Source organism: Carex rostrata, chromosome 13 (assembly GCF_964058835.1).
Source record: "Carex rostrata chromosome 13, lpCarRost1.2, whole genome shotgun sequence".
NCBI lineage: Eukaryota > Viridiplantae > Streptophyta > Magnoliopsida > Poales > Cyperaceae > Carex > Carex rostrata.
The window spans coordinates 2,677,770-2,705,568 of record NC_135930.1 but is presented as its reverse complement, the minus strand read 5'-3'; the positions used below and the strand labels follow the sequence as shown (position 1 = coordinate 2,705,568).

Below are 27,799 nucleotides of genomic sequence, written 5' to 3'. Positions count from 1 at the left end.
ATCAGCTGTAAAATCAGTAAGTTGTTAATCGACTTCGTTGTAAAATTAGTAAGTTGTTACTTGGAATTCTGATACAATAGAGCGAGCGAGGAACAGCGAACGACCTTCAGAGCGAACTTTGTAAATAATGGAATTACAAGTAAGTTGTAAAATCAGTAAGTTGTTAAAAAAATACCTCTAACCAAGTAACACTGATTGATGTTTTTGTTTTCTGATTTTACGGCCAAATAAAATATATCTTAAGATTTTTATTTCTTTTATTTTTGTTATTTTAATTTTATTTTATATAAATCTTGAAAATTTGACATCCGACATTGGTTCTATACACAATATTTTATTTTATTTTGGCAAAAACTTGATACTATCCAAAATAAAATTAAAATATCAAGATCTTCTGCATATACATAAAAAAATTATATAGATTATATGTAACAGCTTTATTTTGACATTTAAATTTTAAATTATTTTAATTCTAAACAAGAAAGTATAATAACCAAATTTGTATTATTTTTCATCTACCAAAAAAAAAAATCCAAATAACCAGTTTTTGGTCAAATTTCGAGATTTAGAGACCCAAAACCGACTAAATTCAGATCCAGTGAAGTAACTCAATTTTTGGGTTTTAGATTGGAACTATCCGATTCGAATCCGCGACAATCCATTCAAAATAGAGTGTACACATTTTGAGTTATATATATGATCCTCGTGAGAGGGCATGCATGAGCCCCACATCAGAGACCATGTTGTTTTATATTCTTATATGAAAATGAAGATTGAAAAACAAAAAATATCCACGGCAACACAAAATTCCCCAAAAAAAAAATAAACAAGAAAATTCTGAACAAAGATGGCTTGCAAGAAATACCTTGGGAACTTGAAAGAAGTCGAAGAAAACTAAAGAAGTTGGAGAAGAGATTGTTTGTTCACTAACCTAGATCGAGTCTGACACTCAGTTTATTCTACGGAAGGGGCCCTGTTATTGAAAACAGAGAGGGCATGCAAGACTAAGAGAGCGAGAAACAATCAAAGCAGATGTAATATTGAACGTTGGGGTGCTTGATATATATAGAGGCAATAGAAATAATCCTGCTATTAATAGATTAATTAATTAGTGCCGAAGTCATTTGTCTGGGTCACATACATTTTCCTTTTTTAATCTGATTTCCTTTTATATCTGGTTTGATTCCCTCACATCTAAATTTGACAATGCAATTACTATTTATAATTAACAACCTTGACACTATTAAGAAAGTATCTCACATTTATCGTTTTTTCAGTATTTTAATTTTAATTAGATGTACATCGATTCATTACTGGTTGGTTTATATTGAGTTTTAATTTAGGGACAATTTCTTTATTTATCCTAAAAAATAAATATAATTTTTTTTGTCTCTAAAAATTTAAATTTATCCTATTCGCCTTTCAACTCTTACAATATTATTTTATTTATATCTTATAATTAGTTTCAATTTAATTAAAAACTACCTTGACTGTCGTCTACCCTGCAACCAACTTTGTATTTTTTATTTTTGTTTTATCCTTAACGGCAGATGGTGCAACCATTATTATGTAATTTTAAATTGTTTCTAATTATTTTGACTTTTGTGTCAGAAAATTTGTGTACTCATACCAAATATTGAAACACAATAATTTTAATAGTAAAACTTACAATTCGAAAAAGGTGAAATGGTAATGAAAATCTGTGGTCAGTATGGTCACTACTCTTCAAGTTGTGAGAGAAGAAAACTGAATGATGCTATGGACGATGCACCAACTAAAGAGTCGTAGAAATGGTACTTTTTGTATAGGCATAGAAATGATACTTTTGGTGTTTTCCAATTTTGGCATTTTTGTAGTAATCAAAAATGTATTTTTATTAACTTAATTGGGTGATCAGTTTATGTGATTTTCAATTTTTATTCTAAATTGGAGAATGTTTGCTTTTGCATGAAATTTGATACTGTTATGAGAAACAACACAAAAATGAAGGTATGATATTTAGTTTTTATCATCTCTTCCTGTTCATGGTTAATAGGTTGGATATTTCTGTCATTTACTGTTTAAGTTATACTCTGTAATGAGTATTTTTTCTGTAATTTACTGTATAAGTATACCCTGATCTTATTAAAGAAATCACAGTACCAGATCAGCAAAGCTTGTACATGCATTTAGATGAAAAATAAAGTAAAAAATCACTTGCATTGGCATTTAGGATTCAAGCAATCAATCAAGTTCCATTAAATTGACAGTAGAACTGTCTGCCATACAAGGTTTTGACTTTTGAAAAAAATCTAAAAGAAAGGACCTAGTTCTAATTAAGGAAAAAGAAAGAAAATGATAGAAAGTAAAAAAACTAGACAATAAGACAAGTAAAAGAAAATTAAAAAGTTGCAGCGTGCAGATTTCTAATATTAAGCTCCCTGCCATTTTGACTTTTTTTTTTTTTTTTCTTCTGCTATGCTTTATGTTGTTGTCTCTCAAACCAGCTTCGATATTCTCTCTTTATTTCTTTTGTTGTTGCATATGTTGCCTGCCCATTTAATGAAAAGAAAATATGTAAAATAAAACAATAGCGAAAGGGTGATACCATTTAGAATAAGACAAAAATTAGAAAAATATTATTAAAAAAAAAATAATAATAGTGATACCATTCTCAAGTATTGACTAGACTGCCAAAGTAGTACTGTTATTATACCAGACTAATACCATAAATTACCAAGTACCTGAGTCATGCCCCGCTTTTGTACTTTTGTATCATAAATTGTAAAAAGAGTTCGATGCATCTGAATTATGCTTGCAAATAGCTTGAAAGTGTACTAATTAAACACCTACCCTGTTTAGCCTATAACAGATAATTATGCTTGCAAACAACATACCAATACTGGTCAGCTAATCGGTACCACATTTGCACTAAAAGGAGATTGAGATGGGAGGGACGAGGCAGGCAGGCACCGGGTGGAGGTGGGGGCTGATATCTCTCTTTCTCAGAGAGAACGATAGAGCACTGGAGAGGAATAAAAAATGAAAAATATTTCAACCAGCACTTAGATCCATACGGATCTTGATGCAGATCCAAGGGAGGAGATATGAGGTATGGCTGAGGTATGAAGAGATGAGGCATTGGAACCCTCCTCATTAAATAAATAACAATTGAATGTGAAACAGTGAAACAAAAAATAACAAGAAAGTTTAAAATGGTAACATAATATAACTTGGAAATGGAAATTTGAAGTTTGGATCATCTGGGTACAACATTTGTTTGAACAATTGGATATTTGATGCTTATATATATGAGGCCTGCTGAGACAAAATGATGCACCATGCCACCATCTAGTTTCTCTTTCACTTAATTTAGATAGCATTTCAGTTGAGTTTCTTGCAGATAAAAAAATAATATCTGCAATTCCAATGGGCCAATGGGCCAATGGTTTTATTGAAGCACCACTCTAACTGACATAAGTTTGTTCAATTTGTCTGTGAAAGAACCTGTTTTTACTAGATTAAGTGCTTTTTATCTGATCTTTTCTGTTTCTTTTTGTGTTCAGAAGTGGTACATGTCAGTTATTGTTCAAGCTGTTATTGTTCAAGTCTTGAAGAACTTGATTAGATCGTCCAAGCTGTTATTGTTCTCCCTCCAAAATTTGCTCCAGGACTCTTTAGCAATTGGGACCCTAACAAAATTTGCTTGCAGTAACTGTTTAGCAATTGGAACCCTAACAAAATTTGCTCCAGGACTTTGGCACTTAGTCCAGAACCAGAATTTAGTTTAAGTCGGAGGAGGAATGAACTATGACTCTTAGAAATACAGTACCTGTTCAGCGAGCTTCTCATTATTCTTTCTGGTACAAATATTGTACCAGCTTAATCACAAACTCAACTGCAGCTTGATTGACCCTATACTGGTATAGGTGAGCTACCAGTTTTGTGTGATGAATCCACCAACCTTTGAGGGTGTTAACAAAATGTATTTAGTTTGAATTTTGCTCAACTATGATACAATTTATTTATTTCTTGAGACAAATCTATGATTTTTCAGTTCTTGAGACCAATTTATTTAGTGACATGACAAATAATTCAGTGTTCAGAACTATTTTTAATTGGATATGTTTGGTGATCCTTTCCTATTACAGTTATTTTAGAGGATACCTTTGGTGATTCTTAACTAAATTTCTTCTGATAATACCCCAGGATCAGATTTTAGCATAGTCAACCGCACCAACTTTTAATTTCTCACAGTACCAGTCTTTATTTCAACTGAACTGATATATATTTCATTTATGAATATATTAAGATAGGATCAAGTGAAAGGACTAAAAGATACAGCAAGGTGCCTGTATCGAGTTCAAACTTCAAAGGAAACAAGTGCAAAATTGCCAAAGTGGGGATGCACTACAAAATTGAATAAGGTAAGAAGAACACAAGATTATATCAAGTTGGTGTATTCTCATGTGGTTTTTGACTGCTATTATTCTGGTGGAAGTGAATATGAAATCAACTCAAACAAGTTACAACAAGATCAAGTCTAGAGAGACCTAATTATGACCTTACACAGTGAACCTCTAGCGATTAATAGCCACCAAATTTCAATTTTGGGTCAATTTGCGAATTGTTTGAACTTCAATGAATTTTGAGGATTTTGAGAAGTGAAAAATACTTGAAAGCAAGAAAATTAGAAAAGAAATTAATCCAGCTACAACAACACAACATACATTGTTAGGTTGAAGACCTAATTTCACTCAGCAATTCTCAAATTGTACAAACAACTAAGAATGGAATCAATTTTTTTATTAATCAGGAACGCAGATCCAACAATAGCGAAACGTCAAGTGTGAGGTGAAACAACAAAATTAGTTATGAATTGACTAAATTGAATCCATACATCGATTCCCTATATGCTGACGAAATTAGAGAAACAACAATCATTCAAAATGATCTGTCCCAACGGATCTGCTACAGAACGCGCCAGCTGCTCTCCAGTTGCTTACCGCGTATCTTCTCCTGTTCTGGCGATGCGGGGCCCTTCTCTCAGTGGTTCAATTTCGATACCTTCAACGGTCGCGGATAGGTTATTAAACGCGGACCCCAGTCGCAGGGCTATAGATTTTATATGATTCATGACCGCCTGCCCTGGACCTCGCCAATCCTAGATAAACATATTGACAGAGTAGTTTTTGTATCGTGCAGCACAAGAGTCATATAAGTTCCTGTTTTGACTCTGTTGTCTATGCAGTGTATGAAGCAAAAAGAACGCTGTCAATATATTAACCCAAATTTTGTTGCTCAACCTGAAATTCATCAATTCAGGACTAATTATTGCCCATTCATTTATACTAATTATACTTTTTGGAAACTTATCATGCATGATTCTTTTTGTTTAGCACTAATTGATGCGACTAACCAATAAATTAATCCCTTTTGGTGAAAGACAGGATTTTAGTTTCATCTCCTGATATAGGCGGAACAATTGGAAAAATCATAAACTGGAGATCTCCAGTGTGACAAGTTAGCCTGGACAAGACATGATATTATTTCCCTAATTAGCAAATGTTTAACAAATTTAATTTATTTCAAAATTTTGATGTATATTATTGGTTTCTAAAGTATAATTTGTATATTGCTCGCAAGGGACATTTTTTACAAAATTTATATTTCATAAGACGTATATATCCAAAATAAATCATCTTTCTTTTCATAAAATTTAATTGTTATTTATTTTTCATACGTCATGAGGAAAGTTAATAAAGTAATAGATTTTGATTAATCGGAAACAAGTCACATTTTGGAAATTATGTTGCAGTTTTGATGTAGCATTCATGTAATTAGGATTTTGATACCATTTTTAATTGCTGAGGGTGCATCTTATACATCAAAAATTGTGCACGCAGTACTTGATAGGTGTATTAACGTTTCTTCATGGTTATCTTAATCAATATAAATGTGAACCATATAAAAATTCAGAATAAGGATAATGTTAATTGAAAGGTGTATTAACTTTTAAATAATGTTAATTGATGTCACTATAAAAATTTCAGGCATATTGAATTTGGATTTTCACCGATACGTTTCTCTTATATATCTAGCAGTCTACGAATTTCGGCTGAATTGTTTTTTTTTTCATATATGAAACTCAGAAGTTTGTAAAATAAATAAATTATGCAGTTGATATTAATTTGGTTGACAAATATCAGTAAGAACACATTTAATTTTCTCTTAAATAAAAAATGACCCATTAGTTTTTTTTTTACTATACAATATAGATGAATTAACAAAGCATCAATACCTTTTTACACTTTATTAGAATAATCTTTACAACTTATTAGCATAATTTTTACAACGCTAGATATATTTTATTTTTTAATTTTTTTTAAATAATATTCGAATAATGTAACTAGTTGTATCTTTGTTACATCATTTTTTTTCACGTTTTACCCATATTAAATTGATATAAACATTTTCATTAACCTAACCATATATTTGAAAACTCAAGACACTACTCCAACAGATAAAAAAAATAAGGGATAAAAAAAATCAGTTATTATAGAAACGGGTGCAATACCTCATGCAAAAAAGAAAATAAACAAAAAAGAATAATGAGATAAATGAAACTAAAAAATGATTTTTTTTCTCTAATATTTTATTTAGTGAACTAAAGATTAGGATTGTACAAAAAAAAGTCTTCTTCTTTCATGACATTTATTATTCATATGATTGAAAATGTTGTGAACCATATAAAAGATAAGCCCGTCAAATTTATGAATGTTATAACACCTCAAATCATAAATGCTCATTCATTAAAAAAATGTGATACTAGCTCTATCATCTTTATTATATATTAGATGTGTCAAGAGTTGTATTTTGACACAAAACATGTTAGGTGTTACGCATGCTGATGCATATATATTAAAGTCAAAGTACAATAATTAATATTTCATGTATGCCTAGAAAAAAAAAATTTAAAATAAACATAATAGCATCATCGTTCTAATTAAGTTCTAACTGTAACTAACGTCTCTACAAGAAATCAAGAATTGAGATTAATATGTGTTCTGATCCATTACTTACGTTTTTTTTTATTATGTATGAGATATAAATTAACAAGGTATTAATTCATTTACTCTTTACTAGTCGAATATTTACAACACTGTTTTCAAATATATTTTATTTTAAATAAATATGAAATAATTTAATTGTTTGTATCTCTATTGACCAGTTTATACCGATCGATTCATTAGCTCTTTTACAAAAAGAGTGAGTCGAAATAGAATAAATTTAGAAGTGAAAGAACTAAAACTCATTGTAAAAGGAGATGAATGAAATGAAGAAAAAATAAAAATAACATTTAATTCTCTCCAATATTTCGTCTAATGATTACTAAAACAAGAATTGTAAGAAAAATATGTTTTTCTTTTATCATATTTAAATATTATACGATTGAAAATATTCTCAAGTTTATGAAAAATAAACAAAAACGCCTCGAGTATCTCAACTAACGAAATTAAAAAACACCAAGAATAGTGAAGTGTATTGGAAAGATGTACAGATGTAAAACCATATTTTTCAAAGTTCAAACCATATTTTTCAAAAAATGAAAAATTGTACAACAATCACGCAATATATTGTACAGATGTACTCTCATGTAATTTACTCTATTACTCTATATATTTTGTGTAAATCCCCCTAGCAAACATAAAAAATGTTTTAATTGAACAGCATAATGTTGATACCTTATCTGCTAGTATTAGGTGTGGTAGAGCTGCTCTTCCAACTATTAGTCATAGTATCGGAAGAAAAGTTTGTTTCATCCTTTAACAAATAAGTTTCATCCTTTATCATATTTTCCTCAACCATTTTATCTCCATTATAGTCCCCTTTTTTGATCACTCTTAGTGTCTCCAAAACCTTCTTTATAGATGGTTTCAGTTCCCTATCAGGTTGCAAGCATTGAAATGCCAGCTCAGCAACCAAAGAAACCATGCAGTGCACCTTCCAATTTGACCTGAACCCGAGAGCTGAGTCCACCAACTCGTCCAACTGACAACTCTGTATTTTGTTTAACGCCATATTCGCAAGGTTGATCTCATCTATGCTCCTGCTCAAATCTACATCCTGTTTTGATGAAATCAATTCCATCAAAACAACCCCAAAACTGTATACGTCACTCTTGTCAATAAGATGGTAGCACTAGTAGTACACCGGGTCCACATACCCAGGAGTACCCTGAGGAACCGTCGAAACATGTGTCACATCCAATGGGAACAAACGCGACAAACCAAAATCACCAACCTTGACATAGAAACTATCATCTAGTAATATGTTATTCGTCTTGACATCTCGATGAATTATTGGGGGCTCAACCGCGTGTAAATCCGCAAGGCATTTGCTGTCTGGATAGCAATTGACAAGCGAACCGGCTAGGTTAATGCATTTGCACTAGAGCGGGGCCAATGGAGGTGATCGGCAACAGTGCCATTGGGGATAAACTCGAAGACGAGAAGCAGCTCCCGGCTGGAGCAGGCTATGCAGCCAAAGAGAGTGACGAGGTTCGGGTGGTGGAGACGAGAGAGAATTTCAACTTCATTCATAAATTGCTTGGTGCTTTTGTAGTTTTTTGAAGGTTAGTGGTTTTTATACCAACTAACAATTTCATTGAAAAAAACGTATTTACAATGGATCAAATGACCGTAATTTCTAAATTTACTTCTTTATTCTCATAAAATATAATCTAGTATTCTAATCCTCATCTCGCTCCACGATTGGATCCGCTTCTTCGACCACCGCCGCACTCCGACGGTAACTGGATCTACTTATCGTCACGCTCCAACCGAGATGTTGATCACCGTAATACTTTAATCGCCATCTCGCTCCACGATCGGATCCGCTTCTTCGACCGTCACTGCACTCTGACGACGACCGGATCTACTTACCGTCGCGCTCTAATCGAGATATTGATCACCCTAATGCTATCTCGCTCCACAATCGGATCCGCTTCTTCGACCACCTCCGCGCTCCGACAACTATCGAATCTACTCATCACCGCGTTCTTATGAAGGATCACAATATTTTATGGATTACCTAGAAGTACTTTTGAACCGAGATCAATAACTCAGAATCTAAGCATTTTTATTTTTTTCCAATAACACATAAAGTAATATATTAATTTTTCTTACAACCGCGAAAAATCCGACCTGAAAAATATTGATCGGGGTTATTTATTGCAGTCTTTCTAATAAATCAAATTATATTGTATTTTATCTATTTTCAAAGAAATATATTCAACATTTCTAATATTCTAATACAAAAAATAAAAAAATTTAAAAAATTCTGTTTTATAAAAAATAAAAAATTTGAGACCGTGGGAATCCCACAGTCTGGAGAAAAGACAATTTTGAGACCGTGGGAACCCCACGGTTCTTATGGTTTTTGAAAAAAAAAACCAATCATATTGGTTCCGTAAAATTCGTTTTATTAATTATGGTGTATGAAAAAAATTCGAGTTTAGACTAGGGCTGTCCAATTAGAATCCAGCCCGAGATGAAACACACGGAGTCCCTTTAATATTCGTGCAAAAGCAAATCGGACGGTCCGGATCTAAGGTAAGCTATAATCATTTCTCCCACGACTTCAGTCTGGTTTTCTGGTGAAAAATTCCATGTTATTCTAAACATAATTATTCGTTGGGCTTAAAAGATAGTTGACTTAGTCAAGGTCTTCTCTTGTCGCAAGTACAAGTCTTTATATACCATTAATTATTCTATCTTTGCATCACCTCGATCCTACCATTGACTGGAAGTAAACTCAAAAAATGTAACAAGAGAATAAACTTATTTATGACAGTCACATTGAAATATGGACGGTTCAGATAATCAGATCGATATGTTAGAAATCTCCAATGATCTTTGTACGGTTGGAGAGGACAATTATGAAAGTTATTTAGACCAGAATAAAAAATAGAACCAACTGAAGCAACAGGTGCAGAAGGAAAAGAGAAGAAACAGCTATACAAATATCTCATTTCATTAATTATCCTGGTGACCTCATACAGTGTTACACTACTACATAAAATGGTTCCATACGCGGTTGAAAAATAGAGTCTGTAAATTCGTAAATTACATACGTAAATTGTATGCAGTTCTATGTTTTTTTTTTTTTTTTTTTTTAATTTTGCAGATTTTTGAGCCAAAAGCCCAAAACACATTATACCTAGTTTAAAGTAAAATTGTGTCCGAAAACATTAATCTTACACAATTTTTTTTTATTAAAAGCCTTATTAATTCATTTTTTTTTCAATGTTTTCGTCAAAACACATCATACACAGTTTTTAAATTAAAACTGTGTATGAAAACATTATTGTTTTTTTATTTATTAAAAACCGTATATAATTTATATTTAAAAAAAAAATGAAATCTTAGAATATCTGAATTCAAATCAAACCCTAGATCTGAATACCAAAAACAATAAACTAAATTTAAAAAACTATAAATTTAAGGAAGCTAGTAACAGTACCTGCACTATAACTATCATAACTACTTGTAGGAACCGCAAAAAAACTTCAGCATTGAATTTTTTTTAAGTATTAATACCTATAGAAGGAAGTATTTATATTTATGCACGGAAGTATTTGTACCTATGATGTAAACAATTTTTACATAAATAATTATTTCTCCAACTAAATATTCCAAATGTATCCACACCATATATAACTGTGGGGGACCACTCAAATTAGATGGGGCGATACATGTTTTTAGAGGTGGTTTTTTATTTTTCTCTATTTAATCTTGTTCATATTTCTGACGATCTGTGATGAATTTTGTGAATGTACAATCACGAACGTCTTGTACATTATTTTCTTTTTCCAAATGAGATGCATGATGACGTACTTTTGAGCTCATCGTCACACAAGTATTTATAACTCGTTGTGCAAGTATTTATACCTATACTAATAAATATTTTTTTATATATGACACTAGATGACGTCTGAAATTATATTAATATCAAGTACTGTAAGTATTTATACCTATGTGATCAATTATTTTTGTTAGAGCAAAGTTGATGTGTGAACGATTGGGTAAGGTTGATACGATGATATATAACCCACTACTTTATTAGAGGAAGGTTAATGCGGGGATGATTTGGGACTAGAAAACGAATGATCATAACAAGTTACGCATCCAAATATTAATATCTTATTTTCAAGTGTTAATATCTTATGTTTTAAGTATTTATATCTATAAAGGTTGACACGGTAATGAGTGCGGGAACTGGGAAAGGAGGGACTATATAATTAGTGGAGACCATATATAATTATTGTAAATTTTTTTATATAATAATTAGTGGGGACCATATAATTAGCAGAGATAATCCATAATTTCTCTAAATCGAGTACAGGGATTTTGAAGGTACTCAAGTGAGGGTACTCAAATAATTATTCTAAATTTAAGCACAACACATTCCATACCAAATACACTATATTTACGGATATAAATAACAATTACAATTACATCACATATTATTAGTTATATTAATAACATTCTAACTAAAAAACAAAAATATAACAAAAAAAATCTAAGACTTTATACATTTACATAAACAATACTTGAAATAATGACAAAAAAAAGAGTTCATCTCAAAACATTTTTGAGACTCTTCTATTTGTTTTTTTTACTCTTCCGTTCTAAGCGCAGACGGAGCTGTCAGAGAAGGGGTGAGGGGCGCGCAAAGTCGTCAAAATTGACTTCGGAGGAGAGAGTAAGATTCGCTTCCTCAGAGGAGAGGGATGGTGATGCGATTGGTATTGAATACGGGTGAGAGAACGATGAAGAATTAAAGGTGGGAATGGAAGTGACCAATCAACGAAAGTGACAGTAAGGAAGAAACAAAAATAATCGTGGGTGGGTCTTGGAAGAGAGAAAGCAGAAAAAATAAAATAGAAAGATGATGTGTGCACTTGTGTGAGTCAGGGTTCTGGCAGTGGGGACCCACATGTCAGTGACCTTATTTATTAAATTTAATTCCTTGTATTTAATGGTTTATATTAGTCTAATTAATAATTGTGTATTTCATCGATTTCAAATGTTCTAATTATCTTATGTGGATGTATCTATTTAACTTGTTTTGATATTAATGAAGAGCAGTATTTCTAAGCTGCCTGAAAGATCCACTGGCATAAAGCATCTGATAAAAAGACCCTCCGTACCTCTGATTCAAGTGGAATCAACTCAACCGCACACTATCCGGAATAACAAACGATGGGAGGAAAGGATACAGAGGAGAAGAAAGAGGAGAACAATGGAGCCGAGGGGAAGGTGTCCATATTCAAAATGCTCCAGTTCGCCGATCGCTTTGACGTGCTGCTGATGGTGGTGGGGTCCATCGCAGCGCTAGCTAATGGAATCTCTCAGCCCATGATGACCTTCATTTTTGGCCAGACAATTGACGCCTTCGGTGGCGGCACCTCGAGCGACATTCTCAATCGAGTCAACTCAGTATGTTTCTTGTATGACTCTTGCGTTATTGGATTATTTTCTTTTTCGTTTCTTTAATAACGGTGCATATTCAATCCTTATTTTAAGTTAGCAATCGTCGGTTGAATTTTACATACTAAGATGTTCTAGTTGAGTCGATCTTTTAAGAGTTATCGTCTATCCATTGATGAAGATGTGAGCTCTGTAATTTCGCATGCGCCTCTAGTTGACTAGTTGTTTTGAGTTGACAAAAATGGTGCTGCTTTTGGAAAGAAGACAAGGAGCGGTTCTGGAGTGGCCAAAGATTGCCAAAGCAACCCTGTAACTTTTGTTAATTACATCCTTAATCCGTGCTGAGAGATGCTGCCCCCATGGCCGGGAGTGCGTATCCTCTGAGATATCTCATATTTTGCGTGACTGGTGTGTCCGGTGCCTATTCGGGGATGGCGCAAGGGACCAGTATCATTTGTTCTTTGAGATTCGTGCAAATACAAGGAACGTATTTGAACAGTTGAGATACTTTTAAAATAACTATAAAATTATGTCTTGTCCAAATATTTTGAACCACCATACTAATTATCCTACCTCCGACTCTACCCTTTGACTTCTCTTATACAAGACTCTTGTCATGTTTGTAATTGCATAAAAATTAGCATGATGTTCTAAATTTTTTGACATACACAAACACAATCGATAGACTGTGTACAGTAATAGTAATAGTAGTAGTAATAGTAATAATAATAATAATAATAAATACATATAATAACACTTAAAATAACAAAATGTTCCATTTAAATGAGAAAATTAAAATTTAATATGTTGTGATTTCTTATACTGTTATTAAACAAAATGTAGTTTCTTAATTATATATTATTCTATTTTTATAGGTATAAAATAATACTAGTATGATGTCCGTGAGTTGCAACAGAGGCATATTATAAGATTGAATCAAATATAAAGAGACTTTTTTATTTGACATTCATACAAAATCAATATTTTTGAATGAAGATTGGGAATGAGTTAAAGATATAAAACAATTAAAAATCCTCAAAATCCAGTGGAAGGGAAGGTCGGATGGGCGCAAGACTTGTCAAATGTAGTGAAATTAAGACTTGTTGAAATCCTCAAAATTGAGTGGAAGGGAGGGTTTGTCAAATTAAGACTTGTCAAATCGGGTGGAAGAGAAGTGAATGGATGTGAGTAAATTGGATTTAATTGAGATGTGCCAACTAATGGACAAAATCAAAGCTTATAGATTTTTCTGATTATACCTTTTGTTTATATAATATTCAGATTTGACAAGTCTAGTCTTATCTAAATTAAGACTTGTCAAATAAATATATATTCATCAAGTTTTTTCTGTGATCCAAAATTTTATATTTTTGTACTATTAAATTGAATTAGACGGATTATATATAATTGATTAATTGTATGAACCATATATTAATATGATTCAAATTAACTTCAATTTATACGGTTGAAACTTTATAGGTAATATGGTTTGCACTTTATTATATATAAAAAAAAACTATGTACTTAATTATTATAATCTGGTACGTTTATAAGGTTGAATTATGTATGGATTTAAATGTGAATCTTATAAAATTTTTACTTTATTGGTGATACATATCTGGTTTGCACTTTATATGAAGTTAATGTCTTCAAACGTTACACTAATTATCATTAATCCCGAATTTAATTAGAAGAACCATGCATGTATAACTATATACATATAAATTTAATTCCAAAAAATGGTAAACCATATAGGAATATGTGATGTCTTACGTAAACCAAAAAATGGGTTGCAATTGGACATATTATAAGATTGAATCAAATATAAAGAGACTTTTTATTTGACATTCACACAAAATAAAATAAAAATATTTAAATGAAAAAAATAGAAATGAAAAAAGCAAAAATCCAAATAATAAATAACAATAAAAGAAACAACAACAAATGAAAAAAAACTCAAATATAACATAAATAATTTTTTTTGAAGTATTATTGGGATTTAATATCTAATTTTCTCTACAAACAAGACATGTCATTAAACGATTTAGAGGAGAAATGATATATAAAGAAACAAAATTAGAAAATATATAATTAAATGATTTAAATAATCTCTACTTATATAATCTTGATGATTTTTTTTTAACAATGAAAATTTCTCTACAAGAAAGTTCTAGATATTCTTCATTTTCTCTCAAAATCAGAAATATATAATTGTTTTCATTAGCACAAGATTTGTTATTCATCTATTCACAAAAATACAATAACCCTAAACAAAATCTGAAAAGATATGATTGTTTTCATTTTTATTGTCGAAACTATAAAAGAAGAAGAGAAATGAAATGAAGGAAGTGGAGAAATAAGAAAATAATTTAATTGTAAGAAGAAATAAAGAAACCAATCACTAGAGATTTATTCAATTTTAATGTGATGTACCATTTAGCAATTTGTGTGGCGAGTATATTTTTAACTAAATTTAGACTTCTATACATAAAATAGATGTATTTAATCAAAAGAAGACAGATTATAAGATTAGAAGGTTGATATTCAATTCGAAAATTCATCTTTCAATCTTAGCCATTGACGGATCAGGACAACTACGTCCATAATATACGAATGGAGATAAACTGAATCAATAAAGCATTTATATGCGGATTTGTCCTAGTATTTCCATTAATCTTCACAATAAAATAATATAAACATAATAAACAAAATATTTTCAAAGGCGGCACATGAAAATAATATGTCTAACTATAAAATAATATAAACTTTATCAAAAAAAACATTTCCATGAGCATTTGCCCTAGTATTTTCATGAAAATTCATTATAAAATATTATAAACAGACTAAACAAAACATTTCCAAGGGCTAACCCTTGGGAATAATATGTCCAACTCTAAAATAATATAAATTGAATCAATAAAACATTTGCATGTGCATTTTCTCAAGCATTTATATGAACATTCACTATAAAATAATATAAACAGACTAAGCAAAACATTTTCAAGGGATAACTCTTGGAAATAGTATGACCAACTATAAAATAATATAAACTGAATCAATAAAATATTTTCATGAGCATTTTCTCAAGTATTTTCATGAACATTCGCAATAAAATAATTTAAACATAGTAAACAAAATATTTCCAAGGGGTCAGCCCATGAAAATAATATGTCCAATCATAAAATAATATAAATTTTATCAAAAAAAATTTCGAGGAGAATTTGTCGCAGTATTTCTATGAGCCTTTAATATAATATAATATTTGGTCTGTTTTGGTGAGTCGCGGGTTATGCCAAACTTTTTTCAAGGGTGTAAAATGATAGATTTCCATGGTCACATAAAGTATTTTCATGTGCTACTTGTTCCAAGGGCTTGCCTTTGGAAATGGTTTACTGTATCAAAAATGCTCATTTTAATTCCATGGACCTTTCATACTCTTGAAAATGACTTTTCGGACCCTTGGAAAAAATGAAAATTCTAGTAGTGACAATAACAATAACAATAACAATAACAATAGGTAAAATTAATTATTTGTCACTCCAAAACCTTCAAATTTGAAAAATGTCATTCCGAAATTTGAAATTGTAATAATGCCACTCTAATTAAACTTCTTTAATTTTTAATTTTGCCACTCCAAATAATTAATGACTAAAATACCCTCCCTTCTTCTCCTCTTCTTTTTCTCCTGTCTCCTCTTTTTCTTTATATTCTTTCGATGCATATATTTATTTGACCCTTAATTAGTTATGTACTTATGCCTATGGTGCGAGGGACATGTTGAATTTGTCCCAAAATAACTGAAAAAAAAATGAATTAATAGGACGACCTTTTTTTTAGTTAAGTTTATGTGTACGCTATATATTTGCAATCTCCTTACTTTTGTGGTGACTAGTTGACTTCTTATCTGTCTAGAATCGTTAAACTTAACAAGATTGATTTCTTATGTGTACTGGAATGTGACTTTCAGAGAGAAGAGTCAATTTGTAAATGTTATCGATTCTGAGCCGTCCGATATATTTGATCCAAGGAATGCGACCATCATAATTTCCTTGTTAAGTTTACAAAAATATGAGGTTATCCTGCTGCAAGTTTCCACAATTGCCTTAATGAAGTTTGCATATAATTAAATTTTCGGCTTTATAATTTGAGAGCTTCTTTTTCTTATTTTCGACATGACCACGGCCATGGAAGGAGAATATAAAGAAGAGGAGGAGGCAGGAGAAGAAGAAGAGGAGAAAAAAAGAGGATATTTTAGTTATTAATTATTTGGAATAGAAAAATTAAAAATTAATGAAGTTTAGAGTGATATTATTACAATTTCAAATTTCGAGATGATATTTTTCAAATTTGAAAGTTTTAGAGGCAAATAACTAATTTTTCCATAACAATAACAATAATAATAATAAAAAAAAATGCATATAATTGTGTCACAAACATTTCATCCAAAGTTATGAAAATCTCATGTTAAGATGAAATGCTTAGATGAAGCCTTTTAGTAATATATATATAAATATTTTTTTGTGAAGCATTTTGTTATTTTTAATCAACAACACACCGCATGCTTACCCAACATGCGCTACAACAGGGAATTCGCATCCTCTGAGATATCTCAAACTTTGAGTGGTTTTATTAGAAAATCTCAACCGAATACGCTCTGAACGAATCTCAATGCACATAATAAGCCCCCTATGATATGTCCAAATAGGCACTGTACTCGTTGATCACACAGAAGTTGAGATATATCAGAGGATACGCACTCAACAGGCAAGCAGGGCTCGACCATACCCGGATATACGGATAAACCGATAAACGGACTCGGATCCTGATATTTTCTAATTATGCAGAATATTTCCGGATTCTAATACAGATACGGTTTAGGAGCTGTAATTAATTGGTTCGGATACCCAGATGCTATCCGGATAGGAAATGAAGCTGGTGTACCCGAATCCATGTATCTTTTGTACATGGCGTAATCCGTTTTCTTCTTTGGATGACCCACATGACTATGCATTAATGAATCCACGTGGGATCATGTTGATGCTGCCAACTTTTTTCGGTACATAAGGCAACTTTTTCCTAGAGAAGTAGATAGATAAGAGTGCGTATCTTCTGAGATATCTCATATTTTAAATCACTGATGAGTAGACCCCACAAAAATTGAAGTTGTCTGGTTTAGAACTCCGTTGAGATTGCAGTGACTTGCAACTGTATCAGAAAATCTGATGCAGTTAATCCAGCCTCATTCTGATATAATGGGCTTCTAGTGCGTGTACCTGAAGATCAGGTACACAGATATCTACAGAGAATAAACCACAGGAAATTCTGATAAAGGTTTTTTATTTATTTTTTATTCCAAGCACCTTTTTTTTTATTGTTTTCTTAACCGTCCTTGGAGCTGTGAAATTGACATATTGGAAGGTAAAGATGTTTACTTAGGGGTGAAAACGGAGCGGATATGGAGTGGATAATGAACAGATATGAATACAAATATAAATACGGATAATAAACAGATATCAAAATTTAAAATCAAATCCGCCTTAAACAGACACGAATATAGAACGGATAGTCGACGGATACAGATTCAAATACAAATACAAAACAAATAATTGTCGGATAGTATTGAGTTATATAAACTTTGTGATATAAATACTAATTAACAAAATTTAAATATAAAAATGAATAAATAATTTAAGATAGATTATAATTTAACTAATTGCAACAACTGAAATTCAGTGGACTGTGCAGTATGCACATAAATTACGTGCCACAGAAAATTAGAAAAATAACATTCTACAAAGTACAAACCAAGTAGGTGACAACTCGCTACCTAGGCTGCTAGGCAATGGGATTGTGTGGGCCCCACAGAAAAAAATGTAGATATGACTCAAACAATAGGCCACACTGCCACAGGCGCCTCGGCACGTGAATAGCTCAACCAATCAAAAGCTAAAGATTCCGGCTATGTAGTTTTGGTATTAGTCCCACAAGTATAGATTAAACTGGATCCAAAAACATATAAGTCTCACGTGAAGTTTATAATAATCTATTGGAGAAAGCAAGGAGAGAGAATAAAAGTCGCTTCGCTGATGATTGGTCCGTAGATTTAGAGGGTTTTGAATTCGGATATCCGCTCTGTTTATGAAATGAGGAGATTATTAAACAGATTATCCGTATTCAAATCCGGATGAATTATTCAAACAAAACAAAATATCAAGTTGTCAACCTGCTTTATTCTGGATAATCTTTTCAAACAAAATTAATTATGCGCATGTGAGTACATAAAAAAAAAAAGAACCAGCCTTTATGGACAATTAAATAACCCAAGTCACATGCATAAACATATCTCATACAGCTGTTAATGTGAGTACATAAAAAAAAAAAAAAAAACCCAGCCTTTATGGACAATTAAATAATTAAAAGAAGTTGGTAGAATAGACCTTCATCTTCCAAATTCTAAAAAAAAAATACATAAAAAAAAATTAATAATTTATTTTGCAGGCTATGTTATGGACGAGGAGTATCTTTCGTTGAGACTGATATTAATAATTTATTTTGCAGGCTATGTTGAACTTTGTCTATTTAGCGATTGGAACTGGTATAACGGCAACTCTCCGTAAGTATTCTTTTATAATATCAGATATATATCATTATCTCATAGTACTTGATATTTATTTCAGGCAGATATTCGGTACTGCATCTATGAAAAATGAAAAAGGAAACAAAACACCACATGCGCTCTGAAAGTCTAGATAATTTCACCAAAACAAGAAAAAAATCAAGAGAGACTAGATACATAAATACCAGTTATATACCTTATCGGATATACACCATATCTGATAATATACTAGCTTTTTAAGTTGCAAAATGTGTTGAAGCTGCCACTTGGTTATTCAGTTATCTGTAAATATAGTCTGTTAATTAATGATAGAAGGAATATTAATGTTTGATAGAGGTTGCGTGTTGGACTATGACTGGAGAAAGACAAGCTACCCGAATTCGGGGTTTGTACCTAAAAGCAGTATTGAGGCAAGATATTGCTTATTTTGACAAGGAGATAACTACAGGCAAGGTTACAGGTCGAATTTCATCTGACACAGTACTAATCCAAGATGCTATTGGTGAAAAGGTCAGATCTCTTTTCTCCTACAGTGTATTTTTCATCCTACTTTTCTCCTAATTTAATCCTTCCCAGTACCAAATCATTTTCTTGGTAAAATAGAGAGGGTTTATATGTTCCTAAGCTTTATATTTCTCTAATAAAAATTATAAAATATGAAGTTTTCTTGCAACAAAAATATTTAGGTGGGAAAATGCCTACAACTAGTGTCAACATTTATAGGAGGATTTGTGGTTGCATTCATAAAGGGATGGCTTCTCTCTCTTGTTATGCTATCGAGTATTCCACCAATCGTATTTGCTGGTGCAGCTTTAACAATTATGATATCTAAAGTCTTGAGCAAGGGACAAGCCGCTTATAGTGATGCTGGGAGTGTGGTTGAGCAGACTCTTAGTAATATGAAAACGGTGTGTACAAATATTTTGATTTTTCTACGAGCTCATCTGGTACTACCAATGCAAAGAAAAGGCCTTGACACTGCTATGGAATGTGCATTGGTATTTCCACAAGTAATCTTAATATATTTCAACAAGTGACCTTAATATATTTCTGTACTCAACAAGCAGGATACTGATTGCCCTGTTGTTCAATTGAATTCTACTTCTTTTTTTTTGAAAGAAAGGCAGAAGCCCGTTTCATATACGAAACATAGAGTTAATTACATCATACTATAACTGCAAATAGAAGTCTAAACACACAGTAATTTGCCAAAAGAGAGCAAAACACATATGCTCGTCTTTTAACAATCCACCAAAATACTGTGATAGAAAAAACTATTAGAACTAAGCCTCCTATATCGGGGCTGTGGTAATTAGGACCAAACTCGGGACTGTCACAAAATTTGGTTATTGTATTCATCTGATTCATGCTGCTGGTGGTCCAGCCTCCCATGTCAGAAGTTTCACAGGCTCGTCAGTCTCCTAGAAAGGCACTATCTGGTGGTCATTGGGATCCCAGACCCTTCAAGGGATTGCATCAATGTCATCAGGGAGACAATTGAGTTCTACTTAAAAACAATTAAACCATTGTATGCAGAAAGAGTCCTACTTAAACCCAATTTAGCCCTAAATACCAATTGGTTCAGAAATTAGGTCCATATTTAACACAAATTGGCCTACAATTATGACTTTTATATGTGATCTAATAACATACTTCTATTTTTCTATTTGAAAAGGTTGCCTCGTTCAATGGAGAGAACAGAGCTGTCTCACTCTATGACAAACACATAAATAAGACCTACCAAGCCACTGCAAAAGAAGGTGCTGCTAACGGGTTTGGCATGGGATCTGTTTTCCTAATCATCTTTGCTAGTTATGGTCTTGCCATATGGTATGGTGGTCAGCTCATTATAAACAAAGGATACAGTGGAGGCACAGTTATTAGTGTTTTATTGGCAGTCCTCATTGGTGCTTCGTAAGTCTTGTTTTCCTTCCGTTATTTGTTTTTCAAACTTTTTCTTTCTGTTATTTGTTTCTAAAAGGCAAACAAGATACTATAACTCTTGTGCTTTTGTACTGGCTTCCTTGCGATACCAGCCCTAGTACAAAAACGAGAGCAAGATGAAAATTTTGTGTGGATAATATAAGCCATCCCAAAATATTACCTTCTAGGCTCATTGGTATGTAGTTGTGGTCCTCTGGAAAAAGTATGCCAGGAACTATTTTAATCTACTAACTGTGAAAATAGAAAAAGATGAGCGTGCTGGATAAATCAACCAAAATCCTTCTCTAGTTTTTCCATATACCATCTGCAAACTTGAATTTAGCACTGTAATAATCTCTCCTTTTTCTTTTACATATGAAATAAGGTCTCTGGGTAATGCAGCTCCTTGTGTGACTGCTTTTGCTGAAGGCCAGACCGCAGCATATTGGATGTTTGAAACAATCAAGAGAAAGCCGGATATTGATGCATATGATGAAAGTGGTGTTACCTTGGAAAAAATGAACGGTGATGTCGAGCTGAGAGATGTGTATTTTAGTTATCCTGCAAGACCCGAGCAGCTAATATTTAATGGATTCTCATTGAGAGTTGACAGCGGTATGTAGTGAGCTAAACATATTGTGCTCGGAAAAATCATTAGCCTAATGATAAAATCAGACTAATCAAATACTGCACCAAATAATTATGATACCAAAATCGAGTGTGTAGCAATGTTGAATGGTTGTCTTAAATAAATTTGGTGATTCGAGGTGAACTTTTTTAATGTTGCTTCTCCTATAATCAGGATCCCAAGTACTTCAATAATTTCACACCACTAGCCTAATAATAAAACCTCAACTGTTGCAGTTATGTACTGTACTAATCCATACTGAATCAAACAATTATAGTAAAATTGAGTGTAGAAATGGTGAATTATCCTTTTAAGGAAGTTTGATATTTTAGCTCTTTTGCAAGTAGTTAATCAATGACACTAAGAAGGATCCCGCAGAAAAAAAAATGATAATCTAATATGGAATTGGGGTTTGAATTTGTCACATAATAGGTACTACAATGGCTATAGTAGGAGAAAGTGGGAGTGGGAAATCAACAGTTATAAGTTTGGTAGAGAGATTCTATGACCCACAAGCAGGAGAGGTTCTAATAGATGGTGTTAATATAAAAACATTGAAGCTTGGTTGGATTAGAGAAAAAATTGGGCTTGTTAGCCAAGAGCCACTGTTGTTTATGACAACTATCAAGGACAATATATTGTATGGCAAAGAGGGAGCCACGCTAGAAGAGGTCACACAAGCTGTTGAGCTGGCAAATGCTGCCAATTTCATTGACAAATTGCCTGATGTAAGTAACTCAGAACTAATGATATATTTGCTTCCTTTTTTCTATTAAATACTCAAGTTTCAATATTTGTACTGTACACAACTTCTCAATAATATAACAAATCAATTTTAACGGCCAATATGTTTATATTAATCCTGTCCAGGGGCTAGATACTATGGTTGGTCAGCGTGGGGCTCAACTTTCAGGGGGTCAGAAGCAGAGGATTGCAATTGCAAGAGCTATCTTGAAAAACCCTAAGATCTTATTGCTTGATGAAGCCACAAGTGCATTGGATGTTGAGTCAGAGAGGATTGTACAAGAGGCATTAGACAGAATAATGGTAGAGAGAACCACTCTTGTTGTGGCGCACCGTCTAAGCACCGTGAGAAATGCTGATCGCATTTCGGTCATGCACGAGGGTAAAATTGTAGAACAAGGTGAATAAAATTCAAATTCATTTTCCAAAACTTCAATATTTGAAAAAAACTACGAGTGTTACTAGACAGTTTCCAAATTCTCATCCCTGTTGAAGTGCAAACAAATGTTTACTATATTCTGTGCTATTTGGAAAAACAGTCTCTATTTATTTTTCTGGGTATGCATGTCAATTGGCACTTTTGCAACAAAAAATTGGTGAAAAATCCAATTGCCAAATTCAACCAATGAAGTAATTGGTATACAATATTGAAGATAATTATCATCCTTTCCCATAATTTTTTAATTATGAAGGTCCCCATGATGAGTTGACAAAAGATCCAGATGGTGCTTACTCCCAACTAATTCGCCTCCAAGAAGCTAGTCATGAGGGCAAAGATCATCATCATGTGTCTACAAGCAAATCATATAGCCATAGCGCATCTTTGAAACGCTCGCTCAGCCGTCGCTTGTCAGGAGCGAGCAGCAAACACCTTTCCTTCAACCTTCCCTTCACCACTCCTGGTCTAACACCAGATGATGAAGATGCCGATGAAGGTTATGGCGACAAAAGTGCTCCTAAAAAGGCACCTGTGGGTCGACTGATGAGTTTGAATAAGCCAGAATTTCCTGTTTTAATCATGGGCTCAATATCAGCTGCAGTACATGGTGTATTGTTCCCCATGTCTGGACTGATCATAGCAAGTGCAATAGAAGCATTTTTCCAACCACCACACAAATTGAGGAAGGACACAAGTTTTTGGGCATTGATGTGTGTGGTATTGGGAATTGGATCTATTATTTCAATACCAGCGGAGTATTTCTTGTTTGCGGTGGCTGGGGGGAAGCTTGTTGAAAGGATCCGGAGTTTGTCTTTCCAGAGCATAGTTCGGCAGGAGGTTAGCTGGTTTGATGATCCCGGTAACTCTAGGTCAGTAAACTAATCAATTTTGATTATTATTTTAGAGTTTGTTGTTGATACAGATAGATATTTTTTCGTAATTAAATTCCAATTCATTTTGTTATCTATATTCATAGTGGAAAAATCGGTGCGAGGCTTTCAATGGATGCTTTGAATGTTCGCCGACTTGTAGGAGACACTTTGGCATTAATTGCTCAGACCTTGGCTACTCTGATTTGTGGATTTGTGGTGGCAATGGTTGCGAACTGGCAGCTTGCCCTCATAATAACGGTTGTAATCCCATTGGTGGGTCTCCAGGCTTATGCACAAGTGAAATTTCTCAAGGGATTTAGCACCGATGCTAAGGTTAGATCAACATTACATTTCAGAATTTCATAACTTCAGATCCAGATACTTATTTGACATAACTATGTATGGGGGTATAAATGATTTATTTTTTCATTACTGAGATGACTAGGGCTATGAAGTCCACACTCTACAGTTAATTAACTTTCCAAATAGAAATGTGGACTGCTAATAACAGGTATATTCCACTAGCAGAGTTTGATTTTTTAAGCCTGAACAAGCAATATCTTAGTTATTCCTGAATAAGAATTAACAAGGAAGAAACCAAATTATATTAAGCCATTCAAATTAGTATATGGTTCAACACGATACACAATAACGAGAGCAAAATATGGCAACCCAGAGAATATGTGCCCCATGATTTATTATTTTTGTTATAGGTTATGTATGAAGAAGCAAGTCAAATTGCAAGTGATGCAGTTAGTAGCATCCGTACCGTGGCATCATTCTGTGCTGAGAAACGCATAATAGAGACTTATAACCACAAGTGTGAAGCCTCCATGAACCAAGGTGTGCGTACAGGCTGGATCAGCGGCCTTGGTTTTGGTTTCTCTTTCTTGGTGCTTTACCTAACCTTTGCGCTCTGCTTTTATGTTGGAGCGAAGTTCGTGGAAAAGGACAAGGCGACATTCACTGAAGTCTTTAAGGTAATAATTGCCATGAGTTACTAATGCTGTCATACACTTAATATTACCAATAATACATTTACTGTAGATCCTGGTGGTTCCTTCATATTGCCAGTAATATTCATCAATGTTATAAAATGTGGTTTCGATGCGGTATGCGGAAGGCCACCGCATACTGCATATACGGTATGCGATTGTATATGCGGAGTAAAAAGTTAATTAAATAAAATAGTGTTGTATATTAATAATATTATGTGTTATTAAGCCAAAACTTCTGCATGATAATTTATTTATTATGAGTTAAATTGATCTTCAAAGGTTTAGCCCAAAATTATTCGGTCCAAATCCCTCTTCAAGGAGACCCGGGAAAGATTGTTGTAAACTTGCAATCATTACTACTTTATTTATTATTTTAAGGGTGTTGCATAGTTAAAGTTGAAACCGAGCGTTGGAGATCAAACCACGTGGCACTCAGAGTAGAAACTGCGTAGAGTAAAGGAAGAAATCACCCGTGATAACTCCGGTACATTTAATCATTTTTAGTCCCACACCTCTAAACCAAAAAAAATACATCCCTTGTGAGCCTATAAAAGAAGCTGGGACTTCGGCATAGATGAGGAATAAGAATGGGTTTTCGTTTTATACTGGGTATCCTTCTCTTATTAAATTTTAGGATCTAAATCCGGATCTTTATTTGTTTAATAAATAAAATATTTTAAGTGGGGTTTAAAATTTGCATATTAGTCCACATAGTTGGATTTTATGCAGCTGAGCACTACAAACGTATATGTGGCCGCATATGCGCCGCTTAGAATCACATTTTATTACAGTGTTATTCATGCATGCCAATAGTTAGAGCTAGAGTCTTGTTAGAAGGATTGACTTCGTTATGGTAATCCTTAAGACTGTTTTTCCAACAATATAAACCACATAATGAAAGATTGCCACAGGGTGGGCAGCAGTGGCAGATAAGGTATATGAGATATTTAGTTGCAATCAGTGTTTCCTTGTAACATACTACTTTCAAATTCTTGACGTAATATATATTTTTTTTCGATTTAACAACATTTCTGCACCTTAGGTGTATCTGTGACAGTGGAGGGAAGTTTCGTGTTTTTTTAACATACTTTTAATTGGTCAATATGTCAGGTCTTCTTCGCACTACTTTTGACAACTACAGGTATATCACAAACAAGTGCATTAGGCTCAGATTCAGCAAAAGCACGGGACTCTGCAATTTCTATATTTGAAATAGTTGACCGAAAGTCAAAGATTGATCCTGGTAGTGAAGAAGGACAAGTGCTAGAAATTGTAAGGGGAGATATAGAGCTGCGCCATATCAGCTTTAGGTATCCGACTCGGCCTGATGTACCAATTTTCACGAACTTGTATTTGAGCATCCCCTCGGGCAAGGTACATATGTTATGCTTCTCTATACTGTAGTCTTATATTGTTAGGTGCTGCCACTACATACAATTTATAAATGGAGGCCCAAATTAATTTGTACATATCTAACAGTCTCTTGCTTATAGTCTAGATTTTATAGATAGTATCAAAAGTCTGGTTTTTACGGAGATTGTGCCAATTTATAAAGATATCCAAAATCCCAACACTGGAAATTAACAAGTAGTTTTTATATTTTGCAGACTATTGCTCTAGTTGGAGAGAGCGGTAGTGGGAAATCAACGGTAATCGCACTCCTTGAACGATTCTATGACCCTGACAGTGGTAATATCTTACTAGATGGAACTGAAATCACCACGCTCAATGTGAGCTGGCTTAGAAAACAAATGGGACTCGTTAGCCAAGAGCCGGTTCTGTTTGATGACACGATACGTGCCAACATATCATATGGGAAAGAAGGGGAAGTCACTGAAGAAGAACTAATTGCAGTTGCTGAAGCATCCAATGCCCACCAATTTATTTCCAGTCTTCCACAAGGGTACGACACATATGTAGGGGAGAGAGGGATACAACTATCAGGTGGCCAGAAGCAGCGTGTAGCCATAGCTAGAGCTATATTGAAAAACCCTAAGATTTTGTTACTCGATGAAGCAACAAGTGCACTAGATGCTGAGTCAGAGCATGTGGTTCAGGAGGCATTGGATAGGGTCATGGTTGGTCGTACTACTATTGTGGTTGCACACCGGTTGTCTACCATCAAAGGTGCGGATATCATTGCCGTAGTGAAGAATGGAGAAATTGTAGAGAAAGGAAGGCATGAGACGCTGATGAGGATAAAAGATGGTGTTTATGCCTCCCTTGTTGAGCTGCGATCCAATTAAAAATATAGCATATAGCAAAAACTGTATATATTTGTTGGTAAAAAGTAATTAACTTCATCCTGCTTATCAATATTGGTAGCCAAAGCTAAAACTGCTGCTATTCATTGGTAACTATCAAGCACATGACGGAAGTTTCATATGTGTGTGTGTGTGTGTGTTTTGCATTTCAATTCAGTTTTATAACTTGAATTCTAAATTTGCATTCATTTTTGCGGTGTCTTTTTCATTACAACTATTTGTTGATCGTGTCATTTATGATTGATTAAAGAAGGTACTTAATTTGTTGGGCTTGCTTTATATAAAAGGTTGCTGATTATGATGCACATATTTGATTGATAGACTTGTTGAGCTTCCGGTGATGATCATTGAAACATGAAATTGTGAGAAATAATGCAAGATTGGTAATCATTTTTTGCACACTACTTGGGAAAAAAGAACTCCACAGTTTATGCAAGATCTGGTAGATATAATGCTAGGATGAGGAAAATTGTGAAAACTTTTCTGCTACATAACTTCTGAACCTAAACCAAGATAGACATCTTCTTTATTAATCACTTCAATGGAAATGAAATCAGTGTAGCGTCATGTTAATAAGGCTTGTTAAAGGAGATCAGAGAGAGGGCTTTTCTCATAGGCATTGCATCAAACAGGTCGAGGGAAAATATATAATATTGATTGATCAACAGCACAGTGTCTTCTCACAAATGATCAGTAGGAACCGAGGAAGGTCCTTTTTTTTTTCTTTGCACAAAGTTGCACAGTGTCTTCTCACAACATAATATATTCATTCACCAAAAAACACATAACATAATAGATTCATTCACCAAAAAACACACTATAACAAAATTTACATGACAAAT

General features: G+C 33.2%; 1 protein-coding gene and 2 pseudogenes across 4 annotated transcripts in view; 2 read left to right on the top strand and 1 right to left on the bottom strand.

The window, feature by feature from the left end:
- The window catches only part of LOC144564084 (ABC transporter B family member 11-like), an 85,457-nt pseudogene extending 58,286 nt beyond the window's left edge, over nucleotides 1–27,171 (top strand). Inside the window, exon 9 of the transcript XR_013514547.1 lies at nucleotides 27,072–27,171. The product of XR_013514547.1 is annotated as an ABC transporter B family member 11-like (transcript). The remainder of the gene's footprint in view (nucleotides 1–27,071) is intronic.
- On the bottom strand, nucleotides 7,603–8,600 carry LOC144564778 (LEAF RUST 10 DISEASE-RESISTANCE LOCUS RECEPTOR-LIKE PROTEIN KINASE-like 1.1 pseudogene; annotated as a pseudogene).
- On the top strand, nucleotides 12,119–27,171 carry LOC144564083 (ABC transporter B family member 4-like). Of its 3 annotated transcripts, XM_078313596.1 has the most exons (13): nucleotides 12,119–12,482; nucleotides 19,032–19,086; nucleotides 19,424–19,599; nucleotides 19,776–19,997; nucleotides 20,765–21,003; nucleotides 21,398–21,627; nucleotides 22,073–22,368; nucleotides 22,511–22,784; nucleotides 23,077–23,692; nucleotides 23,800–24,028; nucleotides 24,409–24,675; nucleotides 25,804–26,067; nucleotides 26,301–27,171. In XM_078313596.1, exons 1-13 carry the CDS (start codon nucleotides 12,246–12,248, stop codon nucleotides 26,937–26,939), a joined length of 3,744 nt encoding a protein of 1,247 aa, XP_078169722.1. In that variant the 5' UTR covers nucleotides 12,119–12,245; the 3' UTR covers nucleotides 26,940–27,171. The 3 variants fall into 3 exon arrangements, with proteins under 3 accessions (XP_078169722.1, XP_078169723.1, XP_078169724.1); XM_078313597.1 differs by lacking the exon at nucleotides 19,776–19,997; XM_078313598.1 differs by lacking the exon at nucleotides 19,032–19,086 and having other exon boundaries at nucleotides 12,353–12,482.
- Nucleotides 27,172–27,799: the final 628 nt, after the last annotated feature.

Coding starts and splice junctions, on each gene's coding strand:
- LOC144564083 (XM_078313596.1), top strand. CDS start 12,246: ATGGGAGGAAAGGATACAGAGGAGAAGAAAGAGGAGAACAATGGAGCC. Junction 12,483..19,031: donor TTCTCAATCGAGTCAACTCA/GTATGTTTCTTG, acceptor TTTATTTTGCAG/GCTATGTTGAACTTTGTCTA. Junction 21,004..21,397: donor GCAGTCCTCATTGGTGCTTC/GTAAGTCTTGTT, acceptor ATATGAAATAAG/GTCTCTGGGTAATGCAGCTC.